At 32.2% G+C, this 24,264-nt stretch overlaps 1 protein-coding gene and 1 long non-coding RNA gene across 2 annotated transcripts in view; both read left to right on the top strand.

Moving 5' to 3' along the window:
• Positions 1–24,264, top strand: part of agap3 (ArfGAP with GTPase domain, ankyrin repeat and PH domain 3) — a gene marked incomplete in the record, with an annotated part of 350,962 nt that overhangs the window by 185,599 nt on the left and 141,099 nt on the right. The window contains 5 exon segments of the mRNA NM_001440741.1: positions 9,615–9,700; positions 15,027–15,168; positions 17,598–17,732; positions 22,381–22,508; positions 23,303–23,458. Coding sequence (NP_001427670.1) covers positions 9,615–9,700; positions 15,027–15,168; positions 17,598–17,732; positions 22,381–22,508; positions 23,303–23,458 — 647 coding nt within the window.
• LOC147831129 (uncharacterized) lies at positions 359–2,513 on the top strand. The gene is made up of 5 exons (XR_015525415.1): positions 359–374; positions 436–633; positions 961–1,419; positions 1,462–1,578; positions 1,650–2,513. It is a non-coding gene; the product is annotated as an uncharacterized LOC147831129 (long non-coding RNA).

The raw sequence follows: 24,264 nt of genomic DNA, 5'->3' as shown, positions 1-24,264 counted from the left end.
AGATGGCGCTCTAGGCTAGATTATAGGATGGTTTTAACAGTAGATGGCACTCTAGGCTAGATTATAGGATAGTTATTAACAGCAGATGGCGCACTAGGCTAGATTCTAAGATAGTTTTAACAGTAGATGGCGTTCTAGGCTGGTTTTTAATAAAAGATGGTGCTCTAGTCTAGTTTTTAACAGTAGATGGCGTTCTAGGCTATTTTTTAATAAAAGATGGTGTTCTAGGCTAGTAATTAACAGAAGATGGCTCTCTAGGCTAGATTCTAAGATAGTTTTAACAGTAGATGGCGTTCTTGGCTATTTTTAATAAAAGATGGTGCTCTAGTCTAGTTTTTAACAGGAGGTTGCGCTCTAGGCTAGATTATAGGATGGTTTTAACAGTAGATGGCGTTCTAGGCAATTTTTTTATTAAAATATGGTGTTCTAGGCTAGTTATTAACAGCAGATGGCGCTCTAGGCTAGATTCTAAGATAGTTTTAACAGTAGATGGCGTTCTAGGCTATTTTTTTTATTAAAATATGGTGTTCTAGGATAGTTATTAACAGCAGATGGCACTCTAGGCTAGATTCTAAGATAGTTTTAACAGTAGATGGCGTTCTAGGCTGGTTTTTAATAAAAGATGGTGCTCTAGTCTAGTTTTTAACAGTAGAGGGCGTTCTAGGCTATTTTTTAATAAAAGATGGTGTTCTAGGCTAGTAATTAACAGCAGATGGCGCTCTAGGCTAGATTATAGGATGGTTTTAACAGTAGATGGCGCTCTAGGCTAGATTCTAGGATAGTTATTAACAGCAGATGGCTCTCTAGGCTAGATTCTAAGATAGTTTTAACAGTAGATAGCGTTCTAGGCTATTTTTAATAAAAGATGGTGGTCTAGTCTAGTTTTTAACAGGAGATGGCGCTCTAGGCTAGATTATAGGATGGTTTTAACAGTAGATGGCACTCTAGGCTAGATTATAGGATAGTTATTAATAGCAGATGGCGCTCTAGGCTAGATTCTAAGATAGTTTTAACAGTAGATGGCGTTCTAGGCTGGTTTTTAATAAAAGATGGTGCTCTAGTCTAGTTTTTAACAATAGATGGCGTTCTAGGCTATTTTTTAATAAAAGATGGTGTTCTAGGCTAGTTATTAACAGCAGATGGCTCTCTAGGCTAGATTCTAAGATAGTTTTAACAGTAGATGGCGTTCTAGGCTATTTTTAATAAAAGATGGTGCTCTAGTCTAGTTTTTAACAGGAGATGGCGCTCTAGGCTAGATTATAGGATGGTTTTGACAGTAGATGGCGTTCTAGTCTATTTTTTAATAAAAGATGGTGTTCTGGGCTAGTTATTAACCGCTGATGGCTCTCTAGGCTAGATTCTAGGATAGTTTTTAACAGCAGATGGCGTTCTAGGCTAGATTCTAAGATAGTTTTAACAGTAGATGGCTCTCTAGGCTAGATTCTAAGATAGTTTTAACAGTAGATGGCGTTCTAGGCTATTTTTATTAAAATATGGCACTCTAGGCTAGTTTCTAGGCTAGTTTTAAAAAAGCAAATAGCACTTTAGACTAGTATTTAAGATAATATTGCATGCAAGGCTAGTTTTTATTACCAGATGGCACTCTAGCCTAGTTTTTAGGCTAGTTTTAACAGCAGATGGTGCTCTAGGCTAGTTTTTATCACCAGATGGCACGCTAGCCTAGTTTTTAGGCTAGTTTTAACAGCAGATGGTGCTCTAGGCTAGTTTTTATCACCAGATGACACTCTAGGCTAGTTTCTAGGCTAGTTTTAACAGCAGATGGCGCTCTAGGCTAGTTTTTATCACCATTTCTCACTCTAGGCTAGTTTATAGGCAAGTTTTTAACTGCAGATGAAGTTCTAGGCTAGGTTTATCACCATATGGCACTGTAGGCTAGTTTCTAGGCTTGTTTTTTAACAGTAAGTGGTGCTCTAGGCTAGTTTTTTTCACAAGATGGCACTTTAGGCTAGTTTTAACAGCAGATGGCGTTCTAGGCTAGTTTTTAGAAATAAATGGCACTCTAGGCTAGTTTTAACAGCAGATAGCGTTCAAGGCTTGTTTTTATAATTAAATGGCCCTCTAGGCTAGTTTTTACAGTAATAGGCTAGATTTTCATGTTTGTTGTTTTGACTCTGGTTAATGTAATTTTCTGCCTGGCATCATGGGTAATGTTGTTTTCCTGCATTCTATTAAACAATACGATAGAGTTGAACATATGTTGAATTAATCAAATCAACAAAACAAAAACATACGAACTGAGCAACTAAGACCTCATCACATGTCTGGCTTCAAAGATTTATCAGTTGTTTTTAGAAATCAGTTTTCCTGTTGTGGACAATATGCCGATATATAGTACTCCAGGCGTCCCGAGTTCGAGTCCCTGCTCACAAACCTTTCCTGATTCTGTCCTCAGCTCTCTCTCTCTCTCTCTCTCTCTCTCTCTCTCTCTCTCTCTCTCTCTCTCTCTCTCTCTCTCTCTCTCTCTCTCTCTCTCTTTCCCCTCCCAACAAGATAAAAAATAAAAAAATAAAATTCCCCCTGGGGAAAATGAAACGTACCAAAGAAACTCCTCAGTTACGAGAAAATAAAAACCCCGTTTAGTTTAGTATTGATGTGAATCTGTCATAGGAGACAAAATCACTAACCTTTGCCCAGCATGAATATTTTAATCATTTTTCTTCTGTAAAACAAAGCTACGTCACATCAATTTTTATTTAGCTGTAGGCCCAAGGGAAGCACATACCGAACAAAATATAGTACATACGGATTCTCAGGACACCAGTGAACTAATTAAATTCCAGTGTGCTCATCGTAGTGATATCTCTCAGTCGATGTGAGGTCACAGAATAGATTCTCCTCGTCGGGTCATATTGTGTTTCGTCTGCTATTATTAGCATCCCTCGAGGCTCTGCTTTACTACACCTCTTAATGTCAGTTTTCTCCAGGGTCAGCGAACTTGAAAGTAAGGATTTACCATGTGACCTGAACTATGGCAGGTTTCAGTCATACACTGTCCAACAAGCATTCAGTCATTATATTTAGCCAATACTAGACCCCTGTAGGAGGTTTCAGAAGTGGGAAAGTTTCATCATGTATTTCCCAGAAGGAGAGTAGAGGTGAAGTAAACAACCGAGTCATTGGTTGAGCAGGTTACACTGAGGTTACAAACTGAATAAACTGAACTGTGCTGCCTGTTTAATAGTGAGAGTGTGTGTATTATTCTGGAGTGTGCATGTAAAGCATCTAGCAGTAATTGTTCAGCATTTTTAATTCATAAATAGGTTATTATTTAATATTTATTATTTTATTTATACATTATAAATGAGCAACATTTTAAATGAATTAGAAATTATTTTATGTATTTATTATTTATTATTTTTGAGTAATGCATTATAATAAGCAAGCAACATTTTAAATAAATAAATTAATAATTAATTATTTTATATATTTAATATTTATTATTTTAAGTAATGCATTTTAATAAGCAAACAACATTTTAAATTAATTAATTAATAATTTATTGTGTTATATATTTAATATTTATTATTTTTAAGCAATGCATTATAAGCAAACAACATTTTAAATTAATTAATAGTCTATTATTTATTATATGTAATATTTATTATTTTAAAGTAATGCATTATAATGAGCAAACATTTAAAATTAATTAATAGTCTATTATTTATTATATTTATTATTTTTAAGGAATGCATTATAATAAGCAAACAACATTTTAAATTAATTAATAATTATTTCATATATTTATTAATTGTTATTTTGAAGTAATGCATTATAATAAGCAAGCAACATTTTAAAATAATTAATAATTCATTATTTCATATATTTAATATTTATTTTTTTTAGTAATGCAATATAGTAAGTAAGCAGCATATTATCGAATTAATAATTCATTATTTTATATATTTAATATTTCTTATATAAAGGAATGCATTGTAATGAGCAGCATTTTTTAAATTAATTAATAATAAATATTTATTATATTTAATAGTTGTTATTTTAAGCAATACTTTATAGTAAAACAACAATTATAATAAGTTGCTGCAATTACTTGTTAAATAATGAATAATTAACAGTAATTATTTGGTATTTATTATGTATTATTATTTATTATTATTTGTTTTAGTTTTATGTAATTATTTTTAAAAATATACTGAATATTTTGAATTTAAATATGTATGTGCATATGTAGGATTCTTTAAAATAGATATTTATAATTTATAGTATTTTTTATATTAAATTTATACTATACATGTTTATTCATAGTATAATAATGTATACATAATTAGTTGATTGTTCATTTATGCAAATGTAAATAATTGTAATCATTTGTCAACCATTTATATATAAAAATAAAATGTATTTATAATTTTATTAGTTAGTCTTATACAAGTATTGTTTCTATTTTATTTATTTATTATATAGCCTATTTATAGTTCACTGTTCATGTCAAACATTTATTTATAAAACTAATTTATTATAACAGTATTTATTTAAATACGTATTTTGATGTTATATTTTTATTTATATATATTATACATCTATAGGAATAATAAATTAGTCCATTGTGTATTTATGCATATTTTAAATATTTGTATTAATGTCAACCATTTATTTAAACAGTAACTTATTAAAATAGTTCTACTTAATAGTTTTAGAGCTTTATCCAATTAAAAATAATGTTTTTATATTATATTTTTATTTATATTTATAGTATAATAATGTTTTAGTTTATTGTTAATTTATACACATTTAAATCATTTTATCAATACAGTAATTTGTCAAACATATATAAAAATAGTTTTTAGAATATAGTTTTGCTTAAAGTTAGAACACTTAAAAGTTTTTATTTCTCTTTAATAAATAGTTTTTTTCACACATTATATTCTGTAAATAATACCCCCCTGCCCCCCCAATATGACATATTTATATTTATGTGTGTACATGTATAGGATTCTCTAAAATATTAAATTTATATTTATTATATATGCCTAGTTTAATAATACATTGGTTTATTGTCCGTTTGTGCAAATGTAAATAATTATATTCATTATAATAAATTAGATCAAGCATTTAGTTATAAAAGCATGTGTTTTATTTACAGTTATAATGCTTAATATTTTTGGCTTTTTTTTCCCAATAAATAGTTCTTGCTTTAAATATATTTTAATACATTTTGTTCTGTAAATAATCCCTTTTTTCAGTTTTTAATTGTGTAAATGAACAGTGTTTTATCAGTTCTGTACCAATTCTGCTGTCTGATTCAGTGGCTGCTTATTGAATTTCCCCGAGCATTTTCAGGTCAAGGCTTTCTTTTCCTCTCCAGGCTTTTCATCAATCCCTCACAAAAAAAAAGTCTTGCCTTTTTACCCTGTCATAATCTGCCAAGATCTCGCTTCTCCTGTTTTCTGTCCCTCTAGAAGATTACCGTAAGGCAACTTTCAGTCAGCTCCATTATAATAAAAAAAAAGAAGAAAGAAAGAAGCAGTTTAATTTAGGAGAATCTCAGCAGCATCAAAGTTAGTCTCTAGCGGCTGTGAGGAAGAAGAAGAAAAAAAAATCTGTAGAAAGAATAAATGAAGGGCGGAATATCAAAGTATTTGATTCTCAGCTCACTGCCTGTGTTGAAATGACTCCGATTCCGGATAAGGGCTTGCTAATTCCATTTGTTAGCATGATATTTAGTTTTTTTTTTTATCAGTTGCTTTACTCTAAGATTCCTACGTGTCTGTGTGATGTATAATGAAGCCGGAGTGATGGGTGGATCTCTGCTGGGTTTAATCTGCAGTCAGGTTTAGACATGCACACACAAATACAGGCCCTCCATTAACATCAGCAGCCTTGGAATATATGAGCAAACACTAAAAAGAAAAATACTGGGTTTCACATAGCCCAGTCACGATATCTATTTTTCATTCATTCATTAATTAATTCATTCATTCATTCATTCATTCATTTTCTTGTCGGCTTAGTTCCTTTATTAATAAAGGGTCGACACAGCGGAGTGAACCGCCAACTTATGACAATTTTTTCACAGCTATCTTTTGCTCATTGTGGAACGGGTAGTGGTCGAAGGTTAGGACCACGACAACCCAACCGTCGGGCACAGAAACTGCGAAAAAATTATTTATTGATTTTATTTATTTATTTATTTGTTTTTTGCCTAAAAAATTATGAAGAGCAGTGTGCTTTCATTGAACAATTGCACGCAGCAACGTTGCATTAAAATAAAATAAAATTATTCATTCATGGCAATAAATTAGATGTCAGATTGTAGTTTTTGAGATATTCCAATTCAGACTTTACAAAAATTATGAAAAAACTTTTTCAAAAGAGACAAAAAACACTGAAAATGCCCTTTTCCCCCATCAGGGCAATATTTAAAGGGACAGTTGTTCTGTTAATTTACTCACCTTTAGGCCATTGAAGATGTAGATGACATTTTGTTCTTCGGTAAAATAAAATAAAAAAATAATAATGAGGGTTTTTAGCTCAGTCCTTGGTTTTTGCTGATTTCTATAATGCAAGGTAATGGTTACCAGTTTATAAATTTTTTATTATTATTTTTTTATTAAACACATGCAAGCATGTTTAAAATAATTCCTGTGGCTTCTAATGATAAACTGAGGTCTTGTGAAGAGGATTGATCAGTCTGTGAAAGATATTGAATAGTATTTACAATATTACTAGCTTTAATCCATAGCTTGATCAAACAGTTCATACGGTATGTCCATGAGCTTCCGGTCACTATACTCCATACGATAATGGAGCTAATAATATTTTACATAATGTTCAGAATTCTAAACCGACGGAGCGTTTCATTTCATAAGACTTCAGTTTGTCGTCATGAGCCTCAGGTATTGATTAAGACTTGTTTGTATATGTTTAATTTTATTCTGAAAAATGGGTAACCATTGACTTCCATTATATGAATCAGCATGGGCCACGGATTGAGCTAAAAATGTTTTTTAATTATTGCCCTGATGGAGGAAATGGGCATTTTTAGTGGTCTTGCCATTTTCTTACAGTATTTCCATCTTCCATTTTGCAAAGCTTTTAGCTCAACAACCTTTTAGCTCCAAATCACAGCGTGTTCTTTGGTCTCAACCAATTGTGATGAATGAATAAGTGAGTTTGGCCTTTGTGCTCCTCATATTTTTACCTCTTTGATGTAGAATGGCTCGGCTGAACAATTTACTTTTCCAGGTAGACCAGGTGTACAAAAAATGATGTAAAAATATCAAGGGGAATGTAGAGTTGAAGTCAAAGTGATTAGCCATCCTTTGAAATTGTATTTCTTTTAAAAATATTTCCCAAGTGTTGCTTAACAGACACAGTAGTTTTAATTACTCATTTCTATTAACTCATTTATTTTGTATTTGCCATGATGACAATTTATAATATTTACTGCTTATATATATATGTGTGTGTGTGTGTGTGTGTGTGTGTGTGTGTGTGTGTGTGTGTGTGTGTGTGTGTGTGTGTGTGTGTGTGTGTGTGTGTGTGTGTGTGTGTGTGTGTGTGTGTGTGTGTGTGTGTGTGTTTGTGTGTGTGTGTGTGTGTGTGTGTGTGTGTGTGTGTGTGTGTGTGTGTATGTATATATATATATATATATATATATATATATATATATATATATATATATATATATATATATATATATATGTATTAAAATATATATAAAAAATTATATATGTATTTTTCACTAGATATTTTTCAAGATACTAGTTTTCAGCTTAATGTGCAATATAAAGGCGTATAGGTTTTTATGTTATTATGGAAAGTCATTGGAAATCAGTCATTTGTTCTTTAGACAATGGAGAAAATATGTATTATTAAACGGCGCTAATAATATTGTCCTTAAAGTAGTTTAAAAAAAAAAGGATTTATTCCAGGCCAACCCAAAGAAATAAGACTTTCTACAGAAGGAAAAATATTATAGGAACTACTGTGAAAATTTGCTTGGTCTGTTAAACATCATTTGGGAAATATTTTTCAATATTTTACAGGAAGGCTAATAATTTTGACTTCAACTGTACTTCAAAATTATTATTTATAAATTAACAATTTAAAATTATTATTAATATTAATATTATTATTATTATTATTATTATTATCATTATTATTTAAAACCTTTATTTTAACAGGAAAAGCATATTGAGGTTAAAAGGCAGTATAAAGTTCACATGGGTTCAACAAACAAAAAAAACAAATAACAGGTAACATCTTTCATCCATCAAAAGACACATACAATGACAGTTAAAAACTATTCAGAACATCTAGAGGTCCATGTTTCAAACTCCAAATCATTAAAAAATAATTAAAGTATGTAGTGAAACCAAATCTTTAAACTGCAACTTTGTTTGGAGGTTATTCCATGCAAAAGGTGCTTCTTTAAAAAAAAAAATCCCATTTCAGTATGCCCCACTGGTAAAGACAATAAACAAGCTGTAGCTTTTTTTATTTTACAAATGTAAGTTTGGACAAAGATATGCCAATGCTTGAGCCTACGAGTGGACAAAGCAGGCCATTTTATCCGAGTATAATCTGATTAAGAGTTAATCATGTAAACAGCAATTTTTTTATAAGTTTAATCAGATTAAGGTCTTAATCGAACTAAAGAGAAATCGAATTAAGTCGTGTGAAGTATGCCGATTTTAGTCGCATTATTGAAGTGCAGTACAGACATGTAAACACATTAATCAAACTATTACCATCATTTAGGGCTTTTCGCCGAGATTTGCAACAGGATAGTCCACACACACACACACACACAAACACACACACACAAACACACAAACACACACACACAAACACACAGCTGTTTGACACTCTTTGCACTTACAGAGTCAGTGCAGACCACAGACACCTGCATTGTGAAATGCCGAGGTTTTATTTTTTCCCATCCATTCAGCATGCGGTATGTCATTAAAACAACACTCTTCCATCAGTTCATACTATAGCTGCATCCAATATCTCGTTTGTCATGAGGGGCATGCCCGAATAAAAGTGAAAGTGCCAAACCGCAGTTAAAGTCGACAAATTAATAGTGAAACACCCGAAATTACATGAAACTCCGGAGGAAATGCGGGTGACCTCAGTGCACCATGGTAAACAGTGTTTGAAGCATGCAAGATGCATTATCACTTGAATTGTGGTGCACATAATTGAAAGATTTTTTAATGATTATTTTATAAAACTGAAATAATTATTATCTATATAAACTTTAATTCAAATTTAAAATATATATATATATTTTTTTAATTCTTTAAATTTGAAGCAGTTGGATTTATGAAACTATATTGTATTTGTGAAATTACGTTTGGTCAAATATATGTCATTTGTATGTGCCATGTAATATTCAATAAAGGTAGTATGACAATAAACATAAACATAAACATTATCGTGTGTGTGTGTGTGTGTGTGTGTGTGTGTGTGTGTGTGTGTGTGTGTGTGTGTGTGTGTGTGTGTGTGTGTGTGTGTGTGTGTTTGTGTGTGTGTGTGTGTGAGAGAGATGTCAGCGTCTGTCTGTCTGCTGGTAAATGAGCAGTGTGTTGTAGAAACAGTCTAATGAATGTCATTGTGTGTGTTTGCAGGAGGGAGGTTTAAAAAGGAGATTGTGGTGGATGGCCAGAGTTATCTACTGCTGATCAGAGATGAAGGAGGTCCACCAGAACTACAGGTATACACACCACTGGTAGCACTTACACACTGTTGATTTTTTCAGTCGGGTATATATAGTTTCATATTTATTTGTTTGTATGCATTAGATTAGACGGTACCAAAGCCTAATCTGACGAAAAAGATTATAATTTTTAGGATCAGTGTCTAAAAATTAGTACACCCAATGAATATGTTGGTGGAAAATATGAAATACTTTTTTAATAAACAGGAAAAGGAAAAATCTATACATTTATATAAAATTTAATTTTATTTATATACAATGTAATTTTTTGGTAACAACTTTTTTGAATTTAAGTGCATTCCCTTTCTGTTTTTAAAATATTTAGGTGACAACTCTGAATTTAATAAATATAACTGTTTAATAAAATTGTTTTGTGTAAATGCACAAGAAAGTATTTGTAAATGCATTCATTTTAAACAGAGGGAGTACCCATTGCTGTGCACTGTGTTTATGCTTGTTTATATATATGTAAAGGTAAATAAGCAAGTTATTGTATAAGGTTAGGGTAATTAGGCATGTTATTGTATAACGATGGTTTGTTCTTTAGACTAACGAAAAAAATATAGCTTAAAGGGGCTAATAACTTTTTTTTTCTTGCCTAAAATAAAACAAAGAAGACTTTCTCTAGAAGAAAAAATATTTTCAGACATACTGTGAAGATTTCTCTACTCTGGTAAACATAATTTGGGAAATATTTTAAAAAGTTCAAAGGGGGTCTAATAATATATATCTATGAGCTTGGGATTTGGAGTCATGTTTTTGTATTTTCAGTTTTTCATTTTAAAAATAATTTTTAAACAACAAAAATATTAGTTGTACTAGTAGTATGTTTTATAATCATATACAGTTGAAGTGAGAATTATTAGCACCTCTTTGATTTTTATTTTCGTTTTTAAATATTTCCCAAACGATGTTTAACAGATCAAGGAAATTTTCAAAGTATGTCTGATTGTATTTTTTCTTCTGTAAAAAAAATTGGCTAGAATAAAATTTTTAAATTTGTAAAAAAACATTTTAAGGTCAATATTATTAGCCTCTTTAAGCTATATTTTTTTTCTGATAGTCTACAGAACAAACCATCAATATACAATAACTTGCCTAATTACCCTAACCTGCCTAGTTAACCTAATTAACCTAGTTAAGCCTTTAAAGGTCTCTTTAAGCTGAACAGAAGTGCCTTGAAAAATATCTAGAAAAATATTATTTCTTGTCATCATGGCAAAGATAGAATAAATCAGAGATGAGTTATTAAAACTATTATGTTTAGAAATTTGTTGAAAAAAAGCTTCTCTTCATTAAACAGAAATTGGGAAAAAATAAACAGGGAGGCTTATAACTTCAACTGTATATATATTAAAATATTTATATATGATGTATTTTCAGTTTTTTAATAACAATAAAATGAAACAAATCAACTCATATTATTCATATTCATATTCATTTTTATTATTATTATTATTGTTATTATTATTATTATTATTATTATTATTATTATTATAAATAGCAGTAGTAGTATTGCAAAATAAAATTTTGTATTTGAAAATTTGCCCTCAGGTTTTACAATAATAATAATAATAATAATAATAATAATAATAATAATAATAATAACAACAACAACACATGCAGCAACTTTGTAATAACTTCAAAATTAACAAACCAGAGAATTTTTAAAAAATCATAAAATAGCATATTATTATCTATATTATTTGTTATTATTATCTATATTATATTATGTATAATATAATATTATATGTATTATTTGTGCAAATGCATTAGATTATTCAGTACCAAAGCCGAAAACCAAAAAACATTGGCCTCATATCTCAGATTTTACAACAACAACAACAACAACACCAACAACAACAATAATAAAAATAATAACAACTTTGTCAAATGACAACTTTGATAATTAAAAAATCATAAATAATTATAATATTATCTATACTAATATTGTAATAATATTAAAATTATATCATGTCAAAGTATGATGTTTATGGCTGATCACCAATAATTTTTTACCTTCTGTTTACTTCAAAAAATTATTTTAATAAAAACTAAACCATAAAAAATGTATTATTGTGAATGTGTCGTGGCATTATTTCTAGCCACAGTATTAGATAACTAATATAAATGAGCATGCACAAATGTGAACATGACAACCTATGGTGATCATCCCCTTTTCTGTATAAAAATAGAGCAGCATAAACATTTTTCAAACTCTCTAATTTCATGCTCCACCAAAAAAATAAGCAATTTTGTTCATTTTCAACACACTCAAGAACGTCTAACCGTAGATTAAAAACTGTTTACATATCATCACATAAACTCCAAGTAATACCCCAAACACCTTAATTATCTTGTTGAATTTGCAGCTGGAGGGCCGCATGCAGACGCGGCGCTACAATAATTGATGATTTTTGAGAAAGTGAGAGTTTTTCACGAGTCGAGTGAGGAACTGTTCAAATAGCTGCTAAAATATTCCTCCAATGTGTCAGCAAGTCATCATTGGTTCAGCGGCTCCACTCGCCCCGCGGGGCCTGTTTCAGGGTGGCCCTATTTTCACATTTTACCGCGGCTCAGTGTAATTATAGTCTGATGGCTCTCAATGGCGGCACGGATGAGCTGGGGATTTGGAGTCAAACTTTTTTCTTTTTTTTTTCTGCTAGTGTGGCGATAATTATTCAGTGTTCAGTTTAGCTCGGTTTTATGGTAATGCGTAATTGATTAGAATGCAAATTACTGTAGGAATATGTGATGGAGGTTCTTCATGTTTCCTGCAGAAGACATTGAGAGTGTCTCTGGGCTGAAATATATTGTTCCGCCTTGCCAAATTCAGCAATAATTCCAATTATTATATTTCAGGTAGTGAAATAATGAGCAGAGTGATCATATATGTAGGTTTCGGTAAACGGTGAAAATTGTATAAAGCTTAAAATATAAAGAAACAATCTAAGTTTGAATTGTGTTACTTTGATTTATTGACAATTTTAATTGAATAGAATTATATGCTATTGAAAATTGTTTTGAATTAGAATTCGTAACTTGAAAATTTTTTTTTTAACTTGAATATTGAACATCTAAAATTTGAGAAAACTGAATTTTTTAAAGTCAGATTTTTATGTATTTTCAAACCTTTTTTCTGGGCCATCTGATTTTTTTGGTGTTCATCTTGATGTTCAGAATTTCTTCATCTTGAAAACCTGAAGCTGTATTTTTACAAAACCAACATCTGCAATCTGAATTTTGAAGTTATAAGTTTGTACATGCAAATAATATTCAGTTTTATAAAATTACATTTGACACTAATTAAAATAACACAATTCATATTCAGATTGTTTCTGTATATTTGAAGCTCCATACAATTGCCTTATGTTAATACATTTTTTTGTTAATACAGTTTTTATTTATTTATTTTTATTAAATGAAAAATATGTTCAACAGAGCAGTAGTTTATTGGTAAAATCCACTCACAAAATTATGTTCGTTTTTTATCCTAACTACTAATATAGAATAAGCTGAAGCAACACAATTAAGATTTTTTTGTGACAACTTAATTTCGTGTTCAATCCGCTTAAGTTTTTTTTTTTTAAGTAATATAAGTTAATTTTAATTTAATTTAATTAACTTAATGGTTAAGTTAATAAAAAACCAAAGCTGTAGTTTATTGGTAAAATTTACTCAAAAAACTATTTTGCTGTTTGTTCAAACTACTTATAACAACATAAGCTGAAGCAACACAATTCTTGTGTTTTTTTAAAGACAGCTTAATTGTTTCATGTTCAATCCACTTAACTTAAATTAATTTAAGTACAATAAGTTAACCTATTTAAGTTAACTAATAACCAAAGCTGTAGTTAATTGTTAAGATTCACTCTAAACACAATGTTTGCTGTTTGTTTAAAGTACTTAGAAAAGAAGCTAAAAACTACATTCTTTGAGTTTTTTGGGATAGCTTAATTGTTTCATGTTCAATCCACCTAACTTATTTAAGTTAATTTAATTTAAGTAAAATATGTTAACCTAATTGTTAAGTTAATTAACAATAAAGTGGTAGTTTATTGCTATGATTCATTCAAAAAATGACGTTTGCTGTTTGTTTGAACTACTTAACACAATTCTTGAGATTGTTTTGTGACAACTTAATTTTATGTTCAATCCACTTAAGTTCTTTTAAGTAAAATAAGTGTACTTACTTGTAAAGTTAATAAACAACCAAAGCTGTAGTTTATTGATAAAATTCTCTCAAAAAATAAAGTTTAAGTTTAAACTACTTATAAAAAATAAGCTGAAGCAACACAATTCTTGAGTTCTTTCGGGACAACTTAATTGTTTCATGTTCAATCCACTTAATTAGGTTAATTTATATTAAGTAAAATAAGTTAACTTCACTAAGTTAACGAATACCCAACTCTGTAGTTTATTGGTAAGATTTTTTATGGTAGATGTTTAATCTACTTATAAAAGAAGCTGAAAACACAATCTTTGAAGTTTTTTGTGACAACCTAATTGTGTTATGTTCAGTCCACTTAACTTAATTAAGTTCTTTTAAGTAAGTAAAATGATTTAACTTGGCTAAGGTAAGTTAATTAACAACCAAACCTGTAGTTTATTAGTAAGATGCACTTAATAAATGATGTTTGCTGTTTGTTGAAACTGCTTATGTGAAATAAGCTGAAATAGCACTTTTTTTCGGGACTTAATTGTTTTATGTTGAACATCACTTAATTTGATTCCTTTATGTTTTCCCAACACAAATTGATTGTGTGGAACCCAGCTTGTTTTATCATTATTTTTGTTTCGTTTTTTTTTTCTCCTTTGAAATATTACCAAAAAATCCATGATGGAAATTATTATAAATATCATTAAAACTATTACATCTTGTCATTAATAGCTCTTAAAAACAGATTAATGTGTCTGCTTCTCACTCAGGGCTGTCTATGCTAATAAAGGAGAGATAGATTCCACTCTGATGACACATATAAAGGGAGAATGACTCATACAAAGTGTTTCTGCAGACTGTTTTTAGGAAGTGTGATAATAAAAAAAATAGAATTAGAGGCTGGTTGTATTGACATTCTGTTGTGTTTAAACCCTTTATAAATGTGAGTTTTGCATAATAGCGCACCTCATATAACTTGTTTTAGGACCAGGATCACATATTTAATTAATGTTACCCATTGGAACTATATTGTAAAGTGTTAACACTGACATATTTGTTTCTGTGTGAATTTTATATGCCACGTTTAATAAAAAAAAAAAAAAAAAACACTGGAGATCTGTGACTTAAAGCTGCTGGAATTGATAGTTTGTTTTATTCTTTTAGTTTGCGGCCTGGGTGGATGCAGTAGTGTTCGTCTTCAGCCTGGAGGATGAGATCAGCTTCCAGACGGTTTATAACTACTTCCTGCGTCTTTCTAGCTACAGGAACGCAGCGGAGGTTCCCATGGTGCTGGTGGGGACGCAGGGTGAGTCGGGCTCCCTTTGGTATGAGAATAGCAGTGTGTCTGACAAGAACACCATTAAGAGGATCATAAAGTCAGTTGAAAGGTCTGTTGGAGTCAAAATGTCATCTATCGAGGAACTTTATCAACGACGTTGTCTGTCTAGGGCAAATAACACTTTAGGGGATCCAACCCACCCTGGTCATAGCCTGCTCTCGCTCATACCATCAGGCAGGCGTTACAGAAGCCTGAGGTGCAAATAAGTGCAGTTGCGGGATAGTTTTTATCCTGTCATTATAAGACTTTTGAATAATACCATTTCTTAAGCATTGTTGATAGCTAGTGTTAAATAATAAATCAATAAATTTGTTAAACTAGCATAAATTGTTAATATTACAACAAATGGCAAAATAGGTATTTAAGTATTAAGTTATTCTCTTCAGAGATTTAAAAAAAAATAGGTTATTTATTATACTTTTTGTTATTATACTTTTTTATCATGTTAGGATTTTAAAGTGTTTGTATAATGATGTCTTTTATGTTCTTGTTGAGTCTGTTGCAACGTAATTTCGTTCTGCATTACAATTCTATTGTCATGTGTTGAATGACATAAATAAAGGAAACTGAACTGAACTGAACTCCTCTGTAAACACAGCACTGGGACGCACTGTGTTTTTATTAAATCAGAGTCTTGCACTTAGTCATAGTCTAAAAAGGTGACACGGTGGAGTCCATCCCTCTTCTTTTTACTCCCTGCAGAGCTTTTCATTATGAGATCAGCCAGTTCTTGTGTACAAATTGCACTTTAATAACACGCATAATTAGCAGATTAAAGGCCACACTGCAGGCGGAAACGGTTTTTGTGACAATTTTGAGATTTGGGGCTTTTTAAGTGGTTTTCTTTTTTGGTTTGGTGTACAGAAAACTATCAATCAATCAATCAATCTATCTATCTGTCTGTCTTTCTGTCTGTCTGTCTGTCAGTGAGTCAGTCAGTCAGTCAGTCAGTCAGTCAGTCAGTCAGTCAGTCAGTCAGTCAGTCAGTCAGTCAGTCAGTCAGTCAGTCTGTCTGTCTGTCTGTCTGTCTGTCTGTCTGTCTGTCTGTCTGTCTGTCTGTCTGTCTGTCTGTCTGTCTGTCAGTCAGTCAGTCAGTCAGTCAGTCAGTCAGTCAGTCAGTCAGTCAGTCAGTCAGTCAGTCAGTCAGTCTGTCTGTCTGTCTGTCTGTCTGTCTGTCAGTCAGTCAGTCAGTCAGTCAGGAATGTGCGGAGCAGCCGGTATTTGTATCTGTATTTGTATTTGTTGAGGGGGGAAAAGTATTTGTATTCGAGTAAAATCCAAAATGGCATAAAAATCTATATTTTTTCTATTACACTTCAAATTTACGTTATAGTGTAAGTATTGTTTAATTATACCCATTATAATAATTATGGATGTGCAATATTGGTTGATGATTTTGAACATGTAACAAGAAACATCATTGAAAAAAAAAAACATAACAGCCATTACCTCATCCATGGTTAAACCAACAACTAATAAAATACCATTGTGAACATTATTAACCCCACCACCACCGTTCTTGTTGAAGGACACTGAATAGACAGAATAAAAACAGATAATACTTCAAACTGTTCTTCTTCTGAAAGAACTTCTTTCTAATGCACAGAATTCCAAAAACTAAAATTAACTAAATAAAACTAAATAAACCCCTGACTGGGAGATCTGGCAGAACTAAAGTAATAAAGATACAAAAGATACAGCCCTGCTATTTTCATCTGCCTGCCACAAAACAGACACAAAGTTTTTATTTATTTTTTTTCTTTTTTATGTTACACTGAAGAATGTTGAAGAAAAAAAACAGCCATTGACTTCCACATTATTTATTGTTTGTGTTTCTACTATGAATGTCAAGGACTGCTTTTCCAGCATTCTTCTGAATATCTTGTTTTGAGTTCAACAGAAGAAAGACATTTATAAAAAGTTTAAACTGAATTCAATTCAGATGTGTGCGTAGATGTTAAAAGAAAAATGTATCAATATGTTATGAAATATATTTGTTTCAATAATGTGAAAGTAAATGAGAATCATTTCTGAAAATATGTAGCATAGCATGAATTTAAATAGTCATTCATCATAATGCATAAATGATAACGTTCAATAAATGAGATCCATAATTATGATGCATTGATAATAATACCTCAATAAAAGGAGTAAAATGATTTCAAATGAACAGATCAAGCAGTTTAACCAAATAACCAATTCAGATAATACATATAGTAAATGTAAGCAGTGAGGAAATGTTCATTTTTGGATGAACTATCCCTTTAAATGCAATCAATGGTAATGACTATTAGTGTTTTATAAAGCTGTTCTTCTTGCTTGAGCTCTTTAGTGTGATTTTTATATGTGGTTTAAAGGAACAGTACATGAATATGCGATGTGAATATGTGTTTCAGATGCCATCAGCGCTGCTAACCCCAGAGTGATAGATGACGCTCGAGCTCGCAAACTGTCCAATGACCTGAAACGCTCCACATATTATGAGACGTGCTCCACCTACGGGCTGAACGTAGAGAGAGTCTTTCAAGACGGTGAGATTTCAGCACTGTTTTTACTGCACTGTATGTTCTGTGGGACATTTGGGTTTCTGTAATGTTTATAAATATGCACTTCTTGTATCTTTTTGAAAAAGGGTAATGCGTTATGGCACACATGCTAATTATTGATGTTACTTTTTACTTAAATAAGGTTTACCAATCATTACAGTGAGGGAATAATAGTGAAACAGGCACATATATTTATATATATTTTTATATATTATATTTATATATATATAATTTTTTGTACTATATATAGATCATTTTAAAGTAGTCATTACATTGGTCCATTAACATTTCCTGCTTGTTATTAAACTATTTCATAACTTTAATAAGAGGTGGTTCAATCATTACTTCATGTTAAAACAGTTATCATAATCTATAATATCATCATTCATCAATATGTGGCTCTTTTTGGATTCTCGGAAGCTATAGAAATTAAAAATGTAAAACAGGAAAGAGTGTTGATATAGTGCAAATAGAAATGTATATCTAATATATGTATAAAAACATTATTGTACTATATATTATATTATAAATATGAGCAATATCACACAAGTAGCAGTGGGATATGGCTGTATATCGGCACTGGTGGAAGGTGTGCGTTGGCCGCAGGCCGAGTGCCTTAGTGCCCCCACCAGTGCCGATATACAGCCATATCGCACTGCTACGAGTGTGATATTGCGTTTATACAACAGTTTGACGGCATAATTGTGTATATAAAAACAAAATCAAACATGGAGAGTCTCAAAAACCCTTTTGTATGAGGAACTACTTTCTTCCGCCTTGGATTCAAATCATAAGCTGATAGTTAAGCAGTTGAGCAAGCATCTTTTAAACTTAAGACCTGTAGTGTCTGCTTTTGCTGGCTGTATGTGGGCGGAGTAATACACAAAGGGTAAAGAGGCTTTACGGGTGCTGATATTACTTAAATATTTCACGGCTATCAGCCAATTAGATTCAAGAACCAGACCGCACTGTTATATATATTAACATTTAAAATAAACTATACTGTTAATATACATATATACAGTTGAAGTCAAAATTATGAGCCCCCCTGTTTATTTTTTTCCATTTCTAAACATAATAGTTTTAATAACTGATTTATTTTATCTTTTCCATGATGATAATACAGAATATTTGACTAGATATTTATCAAGACACTTTGTCACACTGATATTTAAAGGCTTAAATAGGTTAATTAGGTTAACTAGGCAGGTTAGGGTAATTAGGCAAGTTATTGTATAACGATTGTTTGTTCTGTAGACTTTCGGGAAAAAAAAAAATGCTTAAAGAGGCTAATAATTTTGTCCTTAAAGGACAATGTGTTTAAAACATTAAGAACTTTTTATTGTAGTTGAAATAAAACAAAAAAGACTTTCTTCCAAAGAAAAAACATTATCAGACATACTGTGAAAATTTCCTTGCTCTGTTAAACATAATTTGGGAAATAGTTAAAAAAAACAGAGAGAGATTTTTTAATAAAAAAATATAGTATAATGATGTGATTAGAATAAGTTTTATACATATATAGTTCAGTTTGCTCTATATCAACAGAGATTTATGTTTTTAATATATGCATATATATATATATATATATATATATATATATATATATATATATATATATATATATATATATATATATATATATATATATATAGTATATATTAGAATCTAATATATATCCATATATCAAAAACATAAATCTCTGTTTTAAAATTGATGTTGCAATTTTTATTATCTAATAATTAGATAATAAAAATTGCAACATCAATTTTAAAAAAGACAGAATGTTTTTATTAAGTAACATTATTATTTTATATAATTTTTAAAGGACTTTAATTGTTTTATTGATGTTATCAAAACAACAATAATGCAGCAATTAATAGATATAAAACTATAATAATTATTAACACATTATTATATAAATGTTTATATTACTATTACAGGGAGTGTTATTTTGATCACAATAAATGTTTTTTTTTTCTCATTTTAGACTTTTTAATCATGTGTTTTTGTAAAATGTTAATATTTAAAGGCGTGACAATGAATGAGTATTAATCATTTCATAATTAATTTGTTATATTTTTTCATCTGCACGCATCAGGTTGTGATGAAGGTTGTGCTGCGTTCTCAATGTCCTGCTTTTACGTCCTATCTATTTTTTTTTTCAGTTAGTTTGTGCAATAATAGTGGTTAGTGCATTAACTAGCTCTCCTGAAAGCCAGCAGGAATACGAGTTGAGGATTTGCTCTCTTCCGCCCACCACCGTCATGTGGCATGAATGTAGCGGCGAGTAAAGCTACAGAAATCTGCCCACTCATCTCCTTTGTGTGCCTGTATCCGCCTGCTGGAGCGGGAGTGCTTTCACTGCACCTACAAATACGCATTACATAAGGAGCTGCTCTGCTCTGCTCGTTTTCTCCTCGTTCCTGCTTTATTGGCCAGCTTTCCTCCAATATCACAGCTGTCAGGATGCGTTTCTGTCGGCCGGCCCTTCATTGCAGAAAGGTTGATGATGGTTTGCTCTTTCCTCCGGTGTGTAACGCCCTCCTCTGGCCGCATTTAAGATAATTAAAAGAGGGAGATGTGCAGCGGTGGAGGAATTGTTCTTTATGAACTACTTTTATAATAACCTGTAATAAAATAATGTTGCTCTCTTTCAACATTTGGAAAATCATGGTGATAATGTTGTTCACGTTATCTCTCCTGACTTTATTTTTTCCATGCATCCGTTTTTCGTTCCATCCATCCATACTTCGTGCCAAGTATCGTTCCAAGTATCATGCCACGTATCGTTCTGTTCCAAGTATCGTTCCAAGTATCTTTCCAAGTATTGTTCCGTTCCAAGTATCGTTCCAAGTATCTTTCCAAGTATTGTTCCGTTCCAAGTATTGTTCCAAGTATCGTCCCGTTCCAAGTATCGTTTCAAGCATCGTTGCGTACCAAGTATTGTTTCTGTTCCAAGTATCTTTCCAAGTATCGTTCCGTTCCAAGTATTGTTCCAAGTATCGTCCCGTTCCAAGTATCGTTTCAAGCATCGTTGCGTACCAAGTATTGTTTCTGTTCCAAGTATCATTCCAAGTATCGTTCCGTTGCAAGTATTGTTCCAAGTATCATGCCAAGTATCGTTCCGTTCCAAGTATCGTGCCATCTATCTATCTATCTATCTATCTATCTATCTATCTATCTATCTATCTATCTATCTATCTATCTATCTATCTGTCTGTCTGTCTGTCTGTCTGTCTGTCTGTCTGTCTGTCTGTCTGTCTGTCTGTCTATCTATCTATCTATCTATCTATCTATCTATCTATCCATCTATCCATCCATCCATCCATCCATCCATCCATCCATCCATCCATCCATCGTTATATTGTTCTATCTGTGGTTCTATTTATCATTTTGTCTATTGCTTTATTATTCTATTGTTCCATCTATCCTTCTATTTATTGTTCTCCTGTTTTATCCATCCATCTATCCATCCATCCATCCATCCATCATTCTATCTATTGTTCTATCATTCTGTCTATCGTTCTTGCAGTCCATCCATCCATTAACCTATTAATTCTATCTATTGCTCTACCTATCGCTCTACTTATCGTTCTATCTATTTTATCATTCTATCTATCTATCTATCTATCTATCTATCTATCTATCTATCTATCTATCTATCTATCTGTCTGTCTGTCTGTCTGTCTGCCTGTCTGTCTGTCTGTCTGTCTGTCTCTGTCTGTCTGTCTGTCTGTCTGTCTGTCTGTCTATTGTTCTTGTGTTCTATCCTTACACCTATTGTTCTACCGATAGTTCTGTCATTCTATCTATTATTACTGCTGTCCATCCATCTCTTTACCTATCATTATCTATGATTTTACCTATCGTTTTTCTATTTTGCTATCTATTCTAAATATCATTATACCTATCACTCTGCTGATCGTTCTATTTATTGTTCTATCCATTGTTTTGTTTGTCGTTCTTTTATTCTATGTACCATTCTATTGTTCTGTCTATATCATTCTGTCTATCTGTTGTTCAATCTAATGTTCTTGTTTTCCGTCCATCAATACATCCACCTTTTGTTTTACCGATAGTTCTATCAATCTTTCTATCATTTGATCTATCATTACTGCAATCTATTTACCTATCTATCTATCTATCTATCTATCTATCTGTCTGTCTGTCTGTCTGTCTGTCTGTCTGTCTGTCTGTCTGTCTGTCTGTCTGTCTGTCTGTCTGTCTGTCTGTCTGTCTGTCTGTCTAAATAATGTTCTACCTTTCATTCTATCTATTATTTTTTTCTATTGGTCATCCAACAGTGATTTAATTTAATTGATTTGTGTGATTTGTTTCTCTGTGTGAAAACTGTTCTGGATGTTTAAGTTAATTTAATTCTATTTGACTGTTGTATTTGTACTTTTTATAAACTACTGTTGCTAATAAAAGTTGTTAATAGTGTTGTGCATGTTATTTTTTAAATTGTTTTAGTATTAGTGTTTGTTATTCAGTTAATAATAATAATATTTTTTATTATTCATGGTAATACCGTATACCGTGGTAAAATAGGGAGGTTTGACGGTATCAAAATTTGGATTGCGCCCAAGTCTACTTTAAAATGACATGTATGCATGTGTTGTGTTTGCAGTTGCCCAGAAGGTGGTGGCGCTGAGGAAAAAACAGCAGCTTTCTATTGGTCCGTGTAAATCTCTGCCCAACTCTCCTAGCCACTCGTCTGTACCAGCTGCATCCATCCCGTCTGTACACATCAACCAGGTGAGTCTGATCTAGGACCAGCTGCAAACCAGTCCTAAAGCAGATACTGCCTAAATGCACTGGGAATTTGTGGACGACCAGGCTAGTTGTTGTTTAGCAGACACTCATTTACATGACCCCTAACTTTAATCGAAATGAAGTAAAGTAATTAGTACAGTTATAAAGATTGTAAGGTTTTTGTGCATGTAAATTAATAAGAAATATATATCTCCTGCTCTTAATCACTTTCCCCAAATGATTATCTATCTATCTATCTATCTATCTATCTATCTATCTATCTATCTATCTATCTATCTATCTATCTATCTATCTATCTATCTATCTATCTATCTATCTATCTATCTATCTATCTATCTATCTATCTATCTGTCTATCTGTCTGTCCATCTGTCCATCCATCCTTCCATCCATCCATCCATCCATCCATCCATCCATCCATCCATCCATCCATCCATCCATCCTGCCATCCATCCATCCATCCATCCATCCATCCATCTATCTATCTATCTATCTATCTATCTATCTATCTATCTATCTATCTATCTATCTATCTATCTATCTATCTATCTATCTATCTATCTATCTATCTATCTATCTATCTATCTATCTATCTATCTATCTATCTATCTACCTATCTATCTATCTATCATCATCTGTCTATCTGTGTCTGTCATTTGGTCTTTTACATTGTTCAATCTAACTCTATATCTGTCAATCTGTCTGTTGTTTTTTTTTCTCTTTCTCTTTTCTATCTACCCCTCTCTCCCTCCCTATTCCTTCTCTTGTTTCTTTCAGGCTGCTAACGGAGGAGGCGCGTTCAGCGATTACTCCTCCTCGGTTCCCTCCACCCCCAGCATAAGCCAGAGGGAGATGCGCATCGAGACCGTCGCCGCCTCCAACACTCCTACGCCCATCCGCAAGCAGTCCAAGCGACGCTCCAACATCTTCACAGTAAGTATGAGGCAGCTAATGCAGAGCACCACGCACTCCCACTACTGAGAGTGCTGGACTTCCCCTGACTGCAGATCTCCCAGCAGCTGCGTTCAGACAAGACAGCCAGCTAGAGAGATGCTGTTTCTAGGTCTGCAGTGAGTGGATCTGCCCTTAGGTACCCTCTCATCATCCCTTCCCCTCAAACCCAGGGCAGCGGAGGGCAAAGCCAGAGAGTGTAATGCCATCTCTGACCACTAGAGGGAGGTATGGAGCTAAGTTTAACTGAATCCCTACCACAGAAGCGCATGATCACGTGCTTTTTTATATAGCTACGTATTTCAGTAAGAGCTGAGAGGCAAGTAAGCTTAGCAAAAAAAATAAGTAAATAAATAACGGAAAGACGCTTCGATTTATGCTAATGTCTTTTATTTGTTTTATTTGCCTCACATCCTTTATACACTGTAAAATTTAAAGCTTTACACAAAAGGGAATTAAGCTATCTTCTCTGGATTTGAAAACCTGCCCTCCCCGGAAGATTATTATTATTATTATTTCCCCCTCTGCCCTTCCTAATTTCACTGTGTCAATCAGCAAGAATTCCCTAGCAAGCCCCGCCCCCCTTCTCTTCTTTAACAGACATTCACCTAGCGTGTCTTTCCGCTGGAGCCAGACAGAGAGAGGCAGAGCCACACACACTGTACTAGCAACACCACCATCTCCAATCTAACCAGTCAAGATCCACCTTTGTCCATTCAGCCAATCACCACCCTGTAACCAATCGAATTTGTCCCCACTCCCCCCCCAAAAAAAACCTCTCCTCCAAT

Source organism: Danio rerio, chromosome 24, assembly GCF_052040795.2.
Source record: "Danio rerio strain M-AB ecotype USA chromosome 24, GRCz13ab, whole genome shotgun sequence".
Classification (NCBI taxonomy): Eukaryota; Metazoa; Chordata; class Actinopteri; order Cypriniformes; family Danionidae; genus Danio; species Danio rerio.
This window is presented reverse-complemented; position numbering and strand designations above follow the sequence as displayed.